We start from the raw sequence: 16734 nt of genomic DNA, 5'->3' as shown, positions 1-16734 counted from the left end.
ACCATGAATAAAAAAATACAAAAATAGCCCTAATACTACGGTTAAGATTGTGCCCATATGAAACCTCATACTTGTAAGGATAGAGTGAGACTTTTAAAAATATGAACAATAGGAGGAATACTTACTTGCTTGACAGTCAACCCATAGGATTTCCACTATATTTTAAACAAATAGCAGACATAATAATGTTCAAATGCTAACTTTGCAACCGTTTCTTAGGCTGGTTGTACTCCATCTTCACAGCAATAAGAGTTAAAAAAGAAAGTTTAGGAATTGTTACATATCTTAACATGAGCCTAGGTGTCACAACTGAGGCACTTACCGTATTAAGGCACAACAAAGTCAAGAAAGATTCTCTCCAATTAGCACTAAAACACAAGATTCTTTATTCCTACAAAAAAAAAATAACTAAAGCCGGTTCAAGCAAATACCTTAGAAAAGAACCGCGACACAAAGAAAAATCAAGGAGGAATTGTTATACTGCCTATAAAAAAACATAAGACATTTTTGGATTTTTATATTTGTTTGATTTTTTTCTTCTTATTTTTACTTTAATCCTTTAAGAAAACCGTCTAGGAGATCCATCATTGGAAAAAGCGTAAATCTTTTTTTTTAAAGAATGACGAAAAACACACAAAGATAAGGGGGAAAAAATACACTACACATATTTACACCCCCATCCCACACTATAAATTGTGGAATGTCTACATGACACACAAATAAGAAGTAAAGGAAACTCCCCTGAATTTTTTTCGTTTTTGAGAACTTATGAACTTAACCCCTAATTCTTAATTTATTCCTCGTTTTCGCTTCTTGGGATTCTTTATCGAGCTCATTAGGCCCAATTCCTCTGAGGAAATCTCCAAGACCCACTTTTTTCTTTCTTTCTTGGTCTCATTTTGAGCGGTGATTTGTTCTTTCATGATGATCCTCAACTTATTCCTGCATTCTTTTACGGGAACTCTATGCGTCTGTCGGTAAATTCCCAAAAATAAAATCCACATTTTCAATCTTAGAATAAGAAAACAAAGAAAAAATTTCATGAGAATATTCCTCCGGGATGTCCAAGACCATTTGTTTCTCATTCTCTTCTAGTACAACCTGTAAATGAGATGGATGGGGGTTTGAACTCTTCTTTTATTGCTTTACAATCAACCAAAACCTTATCTTCAATCATCTTAATTCAATTAGAGTCTTCTTGCAGAGTGGAAAGTTATCTATGTAAATGATCACCCTCTTGGGTAGGCTCATTCTCACGGGGTATCTCCTCCATATATTCACCTTCACAATACAATGAGCTTTCTGAAAGTATACTTACTATTTGACTCAATTGTTGCTTTAGGTTCTTAATGGCTTCATCATTTTGTATAAGTCTCTTTTCCACACTATTCATAAACTTATACACAAGCTTTTCTAAACGGCCATTTTCCTCTAGAGGTGGTTGTCTCACTTCACTTTCATTCGAGTCATAACCAGGCTACCCATTCCATCCAGAGTTAAAGATTGTGCCCATATGAAACCTCATACTTGTAAGGACTAGAAACAGAGCGAGACTTTTCAAAAGATGAACAATATAAGGAATACTTACCTGTTTGACAATCAACCCATAAATGATTTTCACTATATTTAAAACAAATAGCAGACTTATGATAATGTTCAACTGCTAACGCTGCAACCGTTTCTTAGGTTGGTTGTACTCCATCTTCATAATAATAAGAGTTAATATTAGAAATATTTTCTTCAAGCTTTCTCCCTAGCATTTGTCAAGTAATACAAAAGAAATCTTGAAGACAAGTTGGCTAAAAAAAATAAAAAAATAAAAACTACCAAAAACTATTTAGAACACTATTGATTGCCAATCCTCGGCAGTGGTGCCAAAATTTGACGAGCACAAAACCGACGTGTAAAACTGAAGCTCGCTAGTCAAAAATAGTATAGTAAAATATCGTCTCTACACAGGGATTGGATTTAAACAACGTTCGAGTAATTTCTGGCTTATTTGCTTTTCAAGCTGAGTAACACTTTGATTTGGAGTGATTAACAACTATGATTAATGAACTAAACTAGATTACGACTAAGTAGACTTGATCACAGGGAATGAGAGAGTTGCTCTAAACGGGTTGCTATCAATGTGAGAAATAAGGGCTATGACAGGATATGTGCAAGATAGTCATTCGAGATTTAACTCTGTTTAAATTCACTTCTAATGTTCTAATGATTCTCACGAATTTACTCGATGATTAGTTTAAATGTAAGGTCAAGATTCCTCTCTCGATTAAATCTGAACTCTACGAGATAAACTAATATGAAGCACTATGAAGATATACAAGAACACATTAATGGACTAATCTTTAGGAAAACGTCTCTCGAATATTCTCCTAACTTGGTTTAATCAACAATTCAAAAAGCTCTCTCGATTACATACAAGAATCACTAAATCAAACCAAATAAAATAATGCAAAGATAATCATCAAAATATTCCTTTTTCCAATAAATAAGCCGGTAAATAAAGTTGCAAACAATTCAAAGCTCTATTAACGAATTCATGCAATTAAACAAGAGTTGAATCCTCAAATATCAATCAAAACTCCATATCCGTCAAAACTCTAGGGAAGAACTACTCCATAGATATGGAGAAATTCATCCTAAAGAAGTTTAAGAACATAGAAAATATCAAAGACAACTTTACAATACAAGCTCCGGTTTTGCATTTATTGTTTGCAAGTAAAGTGATGAAATCTTGTGTATTCGAGCCATAGTAGCTCTCAAAAACTCTCCTAGGTTGAATCCCTTTAAAAAATCGTGTTTAAAGTGTATTTATACCGAGTATGAGCGGCTCTGAACCAAAATAACCTCTCTGAGCCGAATTAGGATAACTGAGCGAAATAATGCACTTCTTCGCTGCCTAGCGCGATGCAGTGCGCGTCGCGTTATTGGGACTTATCCATAAGGTTCAATTAAAGTGAAAATTTGCTGCCTGACAACAAAGGAATTGGCAGCCACCTCATAGCTCACGTCATCCCTCACTTTGTGTCAATGGCCAACTTCAAAAACTTAAGTTTTTTTGCCTTCTGCTGCAAAATTGCATAGCCACTAGGTGCCACATTTTGGCTAGCACGATGTGACAGCCTTATTTCATTTTTTTGAATTTGTTTTTTCATTTTTTCTTATGTATGCCTATGCTCGGTCCTTGGCGCTCGAACTCGATCCCGGCTTAATCCTTGAACTCCTACTCAGACTTCAAAGTCCTATTTTACTTAGTTTTGCTCCAAAGACTTGTCTTAGCTCAGAATCACGGCCTACACAACATAAAACACGTAATGAGTATAAAATTATCCATATTTTAGCTCAACCACAATTAAAGTGTAGCAAATAATAGGTGCAAAGTAGCCAAAAACTCATATTTCTAGCCTACCATCCAATTTAAAATATCTAGTGCATACTTCATTTGTGAAATTACAGTATCATCTCTTGATTTTAGATACTTGAATACTTAATCTGAAAGTGACCATGTTTCTTTAACTGAATGAATAATGACTCTGTCATCTACATATATCACTAGAGAAAAATAAATGTTTCCTTTTACTATTTTCCCCTTGTAATTATACCAACAGGGGGGGTGGGGGTGGGGCATTACAGCAAGTGTGAAGCAACTTATAGACATTGTAAACAATATGTACAGCACTTCCATCTTAGAGATGGAGGACCGTGTGTATCAGAATAAATATGTTTTTGGACCTTCTCTTTAAAATCCAAAGTGGATATTCCTGCTCGAGTCTCAACTTAGAAGCATGTTAATGAAGTGCTGTTGTGTTTTCTGGTGAAGCCAGCGTGATATTTTCTTATGTTGTAGTTGACATCGTATCACCTTGAGATTCCATTATACATTTACTGTGTAATAAATGTCCAAATGACGTGTTACACTTAGGATAAAGTATCTACACTTACAAAGACAGTGAACTAGTTTGAAACTACCCATTCAAGCATCTTGCCAAGGCCAAAACAATATGCCCTGGTGGAGTCATACTCAGATTTTCTCTTCTCATATGTATATCTGCTTAAAGCATGCTGAGCCAATGTACTTCTTTGGAATGCCTGACAGTGATGGAATGATTGAATTAGCGCTGGACCCACAGAAGAATCGCACGGTGAACATATGGCACATATGCATTAAGGTAGTAACTTAACTGTTTTATGTACCTTCATTACATATTCACTCAGTCACCATCGAAGATTACATTCTGGCCTGTAATAGCGTAGTTTAGTCACATCATGTTGGTTGTCCACTTTCTACTCCCTTGTAACCTGGTAACCTGCGCTAGTTTAGTCACCTTAGTAACCTGCTCCCTATTTTGGGCAGTGTCAAATGATTGATCTTGTTGTTTGATTAGTATTCTAATGGGTCCATAGTTTCAATGTAAAGTAAACTGTTAGCGGAAACGTAAAAGAAAGAACACAAGATTTAACGTGGTTCGGATCAAAATAATCCTACGTCCACCAGAGAACAGTTGCCTTTTTAATATTAACAAAAGAAGGGGAGAGTTCCCAATTACACTTAAGAGAACTTCTCTCTTTAACTCTCTACTCACTACAATGTGTTGTATTATTTTTGGGATGGTTTCTACAATTGAAGGAGTGCATCTATTTATAGAGGTAAAGACCTCCTCTTGATGTCATTGGTGACATCAAACTACCTCCTCTTGATGTCATGGGTGACATCAAAGGAGGAAGCTTCCTCCTAGCATCCACACCAACTCTTTCCACCAACTCTTCCAATTGGCATGCCATTGTTGACTAAACATAAACCAACACCTTCAATCTCCACCTTGGTTTGCGTTTCGAGCGTGCGTGTGAACAACTCTGGCCAAAACTTCTAAGCTTACTGGGCAACCCCGTTGTAAGAAACAAGAAGAATCAAACCATTGTTGAACATACCACCTCCACCTAACAACTGTTCTCTTCGGAGTTGCATCAGTTGATGCACACCCCCGCCAAGTCCTTGCAGTGTGCAAACTTAGCGAGTGGGACTATCTTGGTCAACATATCTGCAGCATTATCGTCTGTGATAACCTTCACGACCTTGATAGTTCCCTCTTCAACAACATCTCGAATAAAATGAAATCTGACATCAATGTGTTTAGTGCGCTCATGAAATCTCTGATTTTTCATTAGATGAATAGCACTCTGACTATCACATCTAAGAGTTGATTCCAGCTGAACCAAACTCAATTCCGCTACTAAACCTTTCAACCAGATAGCTTCCTTCACCGCCTCTGCTGCTGCCATGTATTCTGCTTCTATCGTAGACAAAGCGGCAATCGACTCCAGAGTCGACTTCCAACTAACGACACTGCTAACGAGGGTAAAGATGTATCCAGTTGTGGACCTTCTTCTGTCAAGATCTCCTGCATAGTCAGAATCTACATAACCGAGAATTGAAATACCTCCACCACTTTTTCGAAAGGTCAGACCAACACTAGAAGCTCCTTTGAGATATCTCAATATCCACTTGACAGCTTCCCAATGCCTCTTTCCTGGGCTGGACATGTATCTACTTACCACACTTACAGATTGAGCAATATCTGGACGTGTGCATACCATAGCATACATAATGCTACCAACTGCACTGGCATAAGGAATCTTTGACATATGCTCCACCTCATCCTCGGACTGAGGCATTTGTAACTCTGAAAGTTTAAAATGAGGAGCTAATGGTGTACTTACAGGCTTGCACGTATGCATATTGAATCTCTTGAGAACCCTTTCAATATACCTCTTCTGAGAAAGATGTACAACACCGTCTTCTCTTGAAATCTCTATACCAAGGATTTTCTTTGCAGCTCCTAAATCCTTCATGTCAAATTCCTTACTCAACAGTTTCTTCAAAGCATTTATCTCTGTAATGTTGTTAGCAGCAATAAGCATATCATCAACATACAACAGTAAATAAATCATTGAGTGACCAGACATCTTCTTGTGATACACACAGCTATCAAATGCACTCCTTGAGAATTCATGTGTAGTCATGAATGCATCAAACCTCTTGTACCACTGTCTAGGGGATTGCTTCAAACCATACAAAGACTTCTTTAGTTGGCATACGTGATCTTCTTTTCCCTCAGCTAGGAAACCTTCAGGCTGATCCATATAGATTGTCTCTTCTAGATCACCGTGTAAGAAAGCAGTTTTGACATCAAGCTGTTGAAGCTCCAAGTCAAAATGGGCAACCAATGCTAGTAGCACGCGAATTGAGCTATGCTTCACGACTGGAGAGAAAATCTCATTGTAGTCAATTCCCTCCTTCTGACTGAATCCTTTTGCAACCAATCTCGCCTTGAACCTAGCATCTTCCACTTCAGGAATTCCCTCTTTCTTTCGGTAGACCCACTTGCATCCAACTGTCCTCTTCCCCTTTTGTCTTTTCACTAAGACCCATGTCTGATTCTTGTGAAGAGACTCCATCTCTTCAGTCATGGCTAACCGCCATTGTACAGCATCCTTGCAAGAAGTTGCTTCAATATACGAGGAGGGCTCCAGATCCTTAATCTTTTCTTGTGCAGCTACGAACGCATATGCAATCAAGTTTGCTTGATCTATAAGGCGTTCCGGTTCTCGTGTCTGTCTCTTCTCCCTCCCCTTTGCAATTGTGTATGGTTCATTGACAACAAGTTCTTCAAGGTCTATATCTTCTGACTCATCTTTAACCTGAGTCTCTTGATCCTTTTCCTTGGCAAGCTCCACCGGAAGCTCTACCTGCTCGTCGTTCTTGTTTCCTGAAAACTCCACGGAAACTTTACGGAGATCAAGTATAGAGGATTCATCAAAGGTGACATCTCTACTAACTATAAATTTGAGTAAAGACAAACACCAAAGTTTGTACCCTTTTACTCCATCCACATACCCTACGAATATGGCCTTCTTAGCCCTTGGTTCAAGCTTTCCTTCATTAACGTGATAATAAGCTGGACACCCAAATATTCGTAAGTATGAATAGTTAGAGGGTTCACCTGACCATACCTCATTTGGAGTCTTAAAGTCAATTGCCGATGCTGGAGATCGATTGACAATATGAGCAGCAGTGTGAACTGCTTCAACCCAAAATACTTTGGACATTTTGGCTTGTAAGAGCATACAACGAGCCTTTTCAAGAAGAGTTCTGTTCATTCTCTCGGCAACTCCATTCTGCTGTGGGGTATGCCTGACAGTCCTATGTCTTGAGATCCCATGAACCTTGCAGAATTCATTAAACTCTTCATTGCAAAACTCCAAGCCATTGTCTGTGCGAAGATACTTGATTTTCCGCTCCATTTGATTTTCAACCAAAATCTTCCACTCTTTAAATGCTTCAAAAGCATCACTTTTTGCCTTCAAAAAATGCACCCAAACCTTTCGTGAGAAATCATCAATAAAAGTGAGAAGATACCTCTTTTTGCCCTTCGATGGAAGTTTAGAGGGACCCCATAAATCTGAATGGATGTAGTCTAGCACTCCTCTTGTCTTGTGTTTGCCAGTGCTGAAGCTGACCTTCTTTTGCTTACCTAGAACGCAGTGCTCACAGAAGTCAAGTGTGCTGATCTTCTCACCTTCCAAAAGGTTACGATTGCTTAACATCTCCAGTCCACGTGCGCTCATATGACCCAGTCTCATGTGCCATAGTCTTGCCTTGTCATCATTAGATAACTGCACTGTAGATTCATTTGCAGAGCCAACAATGGTGCTTCCGGCCAATGTGTAAAGGCCGTTCTCCAGCTTGCCTTTCAGCATGACTAAAGATCCTTTAGTCACCTTTATAGTTCCTGCTTCGCTCATATACCTGTAGCCTTGTTCATCCAGAGTACTCAGGGAGATCAAATTCTTCTTCAGATCAGGAACATGACGGACTTGTGTAATAGTCCTCACGACTCCATCATGGCAGCGAACCCGAACTGAGCCAATGCCAACTATTGCACAAGTTGCATTATTGCCCATTACTACGGTTCCTCCACTTTTCTCATAGCTGCTAAACCAGTCTTTTCGGAACGTCATATGCAGAGTGCAAGCAGAGTCTAACACCCATTTGTTTCCATAACTACTATTATTATTACACGATGTTGTTAGTACATAATCATTATCAAAATCATGTACCTGTTCAACTGTGGATGCACTCGCCTTTTCCTTGGACTTTGACATTGGGCAGTCTCGTTCAAAGTGCCCCTTCTTGCCACAACCCCAACACTCTGTATTCTTCTTGTTCACACGAGACTTTGATCTGTGCTTTGATTTGCTCTTTCCCTGTTGGCTAGTCCGGCCTCTCACAAAGAGCCCACTTGCCTGGTCATCTCTATCTCCTTCAATGTGCCTCCGCACATCACTAGAGTTAAGTGCCTGCCGCACTTGCTCAAGCTTGATAGGCTCCTTGCTATACATCATTGAATTCTCAATATCACGATATCCTGAAGTCAATGAAAATAGCAAAGCACATGCAAGCGTCTCCTCCTCCTTTTTAATTCCTGCAATCTGTAAGTCCATGACAAGTTTATTGAATGCATCTAAATGATCTTGTAACGAAGTACCTGACCCCATCTTAAATGTGTGAAGACGCCGTTGTAACAACATCCTTGTTGTCACTGATCGGTCTTGGTATAGCCCTTCTAGCTTTTCCCATAACTGTTTGGCCGTCTCTTCGGTACCCGTACTTACTTCACAAAGCACGTTAGGTGCAAGGGATAGTTGGATTGCACTCAATGCATCCCCTTCAATCTTCTCCTTGTCGGGAGTTGATATATCCTTAGGATACTTTCCGTCAGTAGCATGGATTGAACCTTCCCTCCGCAGTAACGCCATCATCTGGATCTTCCAGATATTGAAGTTGTTGCGTCCACTGAATCTATCAATTTCAAACTTCATGGAACTCATCTTTGCTTGTTCTTCCTCCTTGGATCGTTAAAGAATCCTGTTGCTCTGATACCAATTGTTAGCGGAAACGTAAAAGAAAGAACACAAGATTTAACGTGGTTCGGATCAAAATAATCCTACGTCCACCAGTGAACAGTTGCCTTTTTAATATTAACAAAGGAAGGGGAGAGTTCCCAATTACACTTAAGAGAATTTCTCTCTTTAACTCTCTACTCACTACAATGTGTTGCATTATTTTTGGGATGCTTTCTACAAATGAAGGAGTGCATCTATTTATAGAGGTAAAGACCTCCTCTTGATGTCATTGGTGACATCAAACTACCTCCTCTTGATGTCATGGGTGACATCAAAAGAGGAAGCTTCCTCCTAGCATCCACACCAACTCTTTCCACCAACTCTTCCAATTGGCATGCCATTGTTGACTAAACATAAACCAACACCTTCATAAACATATTGAGTTTAGACTTCTGAACTTTCACCAAATATTTGGCCATGATAATTTGAGTATGATTTTATTTTCCTGTGTGAGAATGCATGAGAGAAAAATCTATTTTAATAATGATACAATGTTGCCTATATATAATACATATTATACGCCTGTTACATATGAGACTAGGACATATTCTATTCCTACTAGGACATTCTACTCCTACTACATATGGGACTAGGACATTCTACTCCTACTACATATGTGACTAGGAGTATTTACGCATAACTATCTAACACTCCCCCTTAAGCCAGTGCATGCAAATCATATGTACCGAGCTTGTTACTTATGTAACTAATACGAGGACTAGTAAGGGACTTGGTGAAAATATCTGCAAGCTGATCATACAAGGCCACTAGACCTCCCCTTTCCCCGAACAACAAAACCAGGTGGTTGCTGATAAGCAGAAGTTGACCGAAAAGTCATCGGAAAAATTTGAAATAGTGAGACTAAGCCAAATTCCACACTACAAAATAGGTTCTAAAATACTACTAGAAATCAGAAACTTTTTTGGAAATTACTGTTCACGATTGCTATTCATGCTGGAAAAAATAAAAGTTGTGAGAATTTGTTGTAATTTATATGGGTAGGCTTGGAATCACTGGACGAGTAAGTTGTCCTGAAAAAGTTTTGTCAAAATGTGGCAGGATTGGCTTACACGCGCCGGAAAAGTTAATGTAGCTCGCCGGAAAATTCCAAATTCTTGGAATTTGTAGGAAATTGTACTAGGGACTTAGAATCACCACATGAAACAACTGTCCTAAAGAAATTTTTGAAATTTTTGGCTGGAAAGTGCTCCACGCACCAGCGCGTGTGTTAGACGCGCTCACTAGAAACCTAGTCCTGGAGGCACGTGAGGGACTTTCTGCTGGAGCGATTGACTGGGGTTTTGTCGCCCGACTTTTTCGAACAAGATAGTAGTGTTGGTTTTCGCACAAGACTTACCGATGAAGAGATAATGCAAATCAATCTTGAGTTGTCAACCGAAAAGACGCACGGTGACTGACTTTTTTGTTCTGAAGGGACTGGGATTTGTGGGATTTGGTCGCACAAGGGTTTCGAATTTGATGGTAGTACTAGTATATGCACAGTACCACTGTAGTAGTGATGAACCCTGAGAACAAGACGAAGTTGTCGGAAAATTGCATGGCGATGAGATCTTTCTTCTCGGATGTCGCTGGAATGACGCACATCGATAATTTTCTCACTGAAGCTCTGATACCATGTGAGAATGCATGGGAGAAAAATCTATTTTTTAACAATGATACAATGAGCCCTATATATAATACATATTATACTCCTACTACATATGAGACTAGGACATATTCTTACTCCTACTACATATGGGACTAGGACATTCTACTCCTACTACATATGTGACTAGGAGTATTTACGCATAACTATCTAACATCCTGTAGTTCTTTTATTCTCTTAGATTAACTTTCAAATTAAGTCAATGTCAAATCTTATCTGAAGAGTTTTTATGTTGTCCTAGAAAGTCAAATAGCCTCACATATATTTGGAGGGTGAATGGTACTGTGCTTTGACCTTGACCTGGCATGTTTTCCACGTATTATATTCTTTGTCGACCATTCCAACTTTTACTGAGAAGATCCCAGCTTAGGAAATCACGGACACAACTCAAACTTTCATTCCATGCTGGAGGAAAGTTCACTTCAGATAGATGAAAAGGAGTTACAGATCTTGCTAATATGAAAGAATTAAATTGAAGGGAACAAATGAGGGTGAAAGAGAAGTAATGTAAACTATCAGGATAACTGCAAAGTTATCTACTCGTGTCACCATCTCATCCATTTCTCTTGCGCCTTTTTTATACACAACTTTGCTCCTTACCACATAAATCTCCTCAGTTATGATCTTTCTATTTTTCTTTTCCAATTACTTCACTAGTATTTTTGCTTATATTGGACTTCGAACTCGTTCAAATCCTTAAGTATCTTCAAGTTTAAAATTCACTAGTTTCTATCAATTTCATGTTCTCAAATGTCTTCCTATCAATTTCATATTCTCAATGAACTTGAATGAATCAATAGTCTCACAGGTTTTTGTACTATAGGAACCTTGTACTGAGGGGATATATCAGCCGGCCTTTTCGCGGTTTCTATTTTAGTCACAGTTTATGCTGCTATGTTGTTAATCGTTAGTATTGACTTATGCTATTATTGTCCTTTCTGTTACCTTTTCTCATTGTATCTTCTTTTCTCCATTATCTGCAGGAATTGCCTCGTGGCGACGTCCTCTATGGTTATCGCATTGATGGTCCTCAAAGTTGGCATGAAGGGCATCGATTTGACAATAGCATTGTTTTGATTGATCCTTACGCGAAACTAATTGAAGGCCGGCGAGCTTTTGGAGATGTTAGCAACAAAATATGTAGTTTTTTTGGAACTTACGATTTCAATACCTTGCCTTTTGACTGGGGAGAAAGTTACAAGCTTCCATGTATACCCGAGGTAGGTTGAGAAGAATTACTTGAATGACTTTCTTGACTTGTGCAAATCAAAAGATAATTTTCTTGTATCTTGCTAATTCACTTATGAGCTATGACTAAGATGACAGAACTGTCATTATTAAGTTCTCAGATTTTCTGTCACTTGTTCTTGTTATTTCTAGTAAGAGGAGTTTCAGCTTTTTCTCCTTTAGTAATGTTGTTGCTTCTTTGGTAGATTGAGCTGTATGCTTTAGATCTGCTATACATTTACTCTTAATGCATATCCTTTTTCTTTTGGCAGAAAGATCTTGTTATATATGAGATGAATGTCCGTGCTTTTACTGCTGATGAATCAAGTGGTTTGGATCCAGATCAACGGGGAAGCTACCTTGGTGTGATTGAAAAGGTACTTTCAATTTCTACGAGTTTGTTTACTTTTACCAAACATTTGATTGGTTGTTAAAGTTTGGTTTATCTGCCTTAATAGCAGTACCACAAGTTATACTACGAGTTAAAGTTTCAATGTTAAAATTGTTGTTATGTTCTTTGGTCCTTTTTCTTATGTTGGATGTCTTTGATTCTTTCACCATGTATTGTAGCCTGTTTGGCCAAGCTTCAAAAATCAACTTACTTGAGAAGTGTTTTTTTTCAAAAGTGTTTTTCTCAAAAGTACTTTTGATAAGAAGCAGTTTATGTTTGGCTAATTAATTTGAAAAGCACTTCTGAGCAACAATTAGTGTTTGACCAAGCTTTTAAAAAGTAGTTCTAAATGTATTTTTTTACAAAAGTGCTTTTCAAAAAAGCGATTTTGGGGAGAAGCTACTTGTTTTGGCTTCTCCAAAACTGCTTATGCTTCTCCTCACAGGCACTTTTTTTTTCTTCTAAAAGCTTGGCCAAACACTTCAACCTTGAAAAAAAAGTATTTTTTTTATTTAAAAAAAAGTACTTTTGGATTTTGAGAGGTTTGGCCTAACAGGCTACTAGTCACTTACAGAAAATTTAAACTTATTTTATTCCTTTGGGTATCTGACATTCATTCATCTATAAGTGTAGATACCACATCTTCTGGAGCTTGGTGTTAATGCAGTAGAATTAATGCCTGTCTTTGAGTTTGATGAACTGGAGTTTCAAAGGCGACCTAATCCGAGAGATCACCTGGTAAACTTACTTTATGCTTTATAACTGTCCTTGACTTATTCTTTTCTAGTGATTTCTCTATTCTGAAGCTACTTTATGATGATTATTCTTTCATACCTGTTGCCTGTGTGAGCTTGCTCACATTGCTGGTCCCAAGCCCGGATAAAGGAGGAGGATTGAGGTAGCTTGGCAGCCAGTATAAAATTTGAAAATTCATGATAAATCCTCGTATTGTTTTTGTATGTGAGCATGCACGTTGTGCTTCCTCTGATCTGATGTTCACAACTCTGTCATTGTTATGGCATAGCGCATCAGTAAAATACCAATGCTTTGAATGGTAAAGGAGAATTAGTATTCCTCTTTTATTGAGCAATGATTCACTAGAATGCAGATTCTTTCAAATGTGACCAAGAGACTCTTAAAGTGGCTGATTGAAATAAGATGAACAACTTTTACTATATATGTTAGAAGCAACTGCATCAATTTTATCATTTATTTGAGGTATTAGCAGCAAGTGAGCAACCGTTTACCCTTTCTGTCCCCATCAAACTCATAATGCCCAAGATTAGACCATAATAACTGTGCCAAGTCAAAGTGCAAAGTTCAATTGTTGACTTAAGAATACTTTATTTCGATAATCCTTTTTCTTCTTCCCATCTACTTTGTTGTATGCTACCTTCATTGCTGGAAACTTGATGAAAAGATGCTGTGAGTATCTATTCGATGTGCATGTTTTCAAATTCTTCATTGACTACTATGGCTAATTAAAGGGGCAGAATGCTCTTGGTTTGTCTGAATACTTTTGAACTCATGTTAACTTTAGATCAACACGTGGGGTTACTCAACAATAAACTTTTTTGCTCCAATGAGTCGATATGCAAGTTGTGCTGGGGGACCCGTCAGTGCTTCTCGGGAGTTCAAACAAATGGTCAAGGCCTTGCATGATGCTGGAATTGAGGTTCGCCTTGTATTAGCTTGGTCTTTAAAGAGCTTGCTACACATACCCATAATGTCTCCTCTACCTTTTCAAATGTCTATTTAAAGATATTGGTTTCTCTTTCTCACGGCTCTTCATGCTACAGGTCATTTTAGATGTTGTTTATAATCACACTAATGAAGCTGATGACAAAAACCCGTATACCACCTCATTCCGTGGAATAGACAACAAGGTAAAGGAACTATCCAATGTAATAGGTCTTGGTCAATAAAGTTATGAATGAGATTTTCATTGCATGTAATGTACCTCAGCAAATTACTGTGCTTAGGGCAACATCTACATTCGTTTTGCTAGTAGGTTCATGGGGTTATTGTGTCTGTTAATAGATAACGGTTTCAGTAATTGTCATCATCATGTTTGAGAAGTGTGTTGATAGATGCATTAACTGTTTTGCAAGAATAGTTTTTTTTTTGTAACTTTACAGAACTGGTCAACTCGAGTAGCCTTGGATTATGGAATTTGTGTAGATTTTAAGAATAAGAAAAGGCTTCTTGTATTTATGTATGTTTCTTACATCTCTAAGCAAAGATATTTATACACTAGGTCCTACGACTATCTTAGGAAGGGAAATAAATTACAATCAATTTACAATCAATCAGAATAAAATCAAATCTCAATCTGAATCAAATCTTTCCTAATAATTAAGCCAATCAACATTGTGAGAAGGCATGGGAGAAAATATGATATATATTGATATCTTGTATGTGATGCAATACAAGAGGTGCTATTTATAGCTACTCTATACAAAGGGGATACTACTCCTATTCCAATGTGGGACAATTACATAGCTATCTCTAACACTCCCTCTCAAGCCGGAGCATATAAATCACATGTACCGAGCTTGTTACATATATAGTCAATGCGAGGACTAGTGAGGGACTTGGTGAAAATATCTGCAAGTTGGTCATTCGATCTCACAAACTTCGTAGTAATATCTCCTGAGAGTATCTTTTCTCTGACGAAGTGACAATCAATCTCAATGTGTTTAGTTCTCTCATGAAACACCGGATTTGATGCAATATGAAGTGTAGCTTGATTATCGCACACAAGTTCCATCCGACTGATTTCACCAAATTTCAACTCCTTGAGCAATTGTTTGGTCCAGACTAGTTCACATGTTGCCATAGCCATTGCTCGGTATTCTGCTTCTGCACTAGACCGAGCAACTACATTCTGTTTCTTACTTTTTCAGGACACCAAATTTCCTCCTACTAAAATACAATATCCAGACGTAGAACGTCTATCAGAAGGTGATCCTGCCCAATCAGCATCCGAGTACCCAACGATCTGCTCATGACCTCGATCCTCAAAGAGTAATCCTTTACCTGGAGCCAATTTTATATACCGGATAATGCGGACAACTGCATCCCAATGACTATCACGGGGAGAATTCATAAACTGACTTACAACACTCACATGATAAGAAATGTCGGGCCTAGTCACTGTGAGATAATTTAATTTACCAACCAGCCGCCTATAGCTTGCAGGATCGCTAAGCGGCTTCCCCTGTCCAGGCAGAAGTTTAGAATTCGGATCCATCGGCGTGTCAACAGGTCTGCAACCTGTCATCCCTGTTTCCTCAAGAATGTCTAACACATATTTCCTTTGAGAAATAACAATACCTGAGCTAGATTGAGCAACCTCAATACCTAGAAAGTACTTCAATCTGCCTAGATCCTTAGTTTGAAAGTGCTGGAAGAGATGCTGCTTCAGATTAGTAATACCATCCTGATCATTGCCCGTAATAATAATATCATCAACATAGACTACCAGATAAATACATAGACTTGAAGCAGAGTGGCAATAAAACACAGAGTGATCAGCTTCACTAAGAGTCATGCCAAACTCCTGGATAACCGTGCTGAACTTACCAAACCAGGCTCGAGGAGACTGCTTTAGACCATAAAGTGACCGACGCAAGCGACATACAAGGCCACGAGACTCCCCCTGAGCAATAAAACCAGGTGGTTGCTCCATATAAACCTCATCCTCAAGATCACCATGAAGAAAGGCATTCTTAATGTCCAACTGATAGAGGGGCCAATGCCGAACTGCAGCCATGGATAGAAAAAGGCGAACTGATGCCACTTTAGCCACTGGAGAGAAGGTATCACTGTAATCTAGCCCAAATATTTGAGTGTATCCTTTGGCAACAAGACGTGCCTTAAGTCGATTAATCTGGCCATCGGGACCAACTTTGATTGCATAAACCCAACGACAACCAACGGTAGATTTACCTGAAGGAAGAGGAACAAGCTCCCATGTACCACTTGTATGTAAAGCAGACATCTCGTCACTCATAGCCTGTCGCCATCCTGGATGAGACAATGCTTCACCTGTAGACTTAGGGATGGAAACCGAGGACAATGAAGATATAAAAGCATAATGGGGAGATGACAGACGATGATAACTCAAACCAACATAATGAGGATTAGGGTTTAGTGTGGTCCGTATACCTTTTCGAAGTGCAATCGGTGTACTAGGAGCAGGATCCGCAGTAGGAGCCGTGTCAGGTGCAGGACGAGAACCAGATGGGCCTGATGTAGGGCGCGAACGACGATGATAAGTCAAGAGTGGTGTTCCTGTGGCTGGGGAACTAGGAGGGATAACACTGGACTCCTCAAAAGTTAGGTATGGGTGAAACCTCTATGGTTGAAGGTGGAGGAGGATTACTAAACTCCTCAAAAGTCGGTATAGGTAAGACCTCAGATATGTCATGGTGGTCAGCAGAAGTGACATCAGTTGTGAAGAAAGGTTTAGACTCGA

The 16734-nt window shown here is 38.7% G+C and overlaps 1 protein-coding gene across 4 annotated transcripts in view; it reads left to right on the top strand.

Annotated features, from left to right (window-relative positions):
• The window catches only part of LOC107771936 (isoamylase 3, chloroplastic), an 85495-nt gene that overhangs the window by 17793 nt on the left and 50968 nt on the right, over positions 1-16734 (top strand). For all 4 annotated transcript variants that reach the window (XR_012702070.1, XM_075236894.1, XM_016591399.2 and 1 more), the window contains exons 5-10: positions 4103-4175; positions 11620-11856; positions 12136-12240; positions 12888-12992; positions 13795-13929; positions 14054-14140. Coding sequence is in view for 3 of the 4 variants with exons in the window: in XM_075236894.1 (XP_075092995.1) it covers positions 4103-4175; positions 11620-11856; positions 12136-12240; positions 12888-12992; positions 13795-13929; positions 14054-14140 (742 nt within the window). In the remaining variant the exon portion in view is untranslated. The remainder of the gene's footprint in view (positions 1-4102; positions 4176-11619; positions 11857-12135; positions 12241-12887; positions 12993-13794; positions 13930-14053; positions 14141-16734) is intronic.

Source organism: Nicotiana tabacum, chromosome 18, assembly GCF_000715075.1.
Source record: "Nicotiana tabacum cultivar K326 chromosome 18, ASM71507v2, whole genome shotgun sequence".
NCBI classification, from domain to species: Eukaryota; Viridiplantae; Streptophyta; class Magnoliopsida; order Solanales; family Solanaceae; genus Nicotiana; species Nicotiana tabacum.
This window is presented reverse-complemented; position numbering and strand designations above follow the sequence as displayed.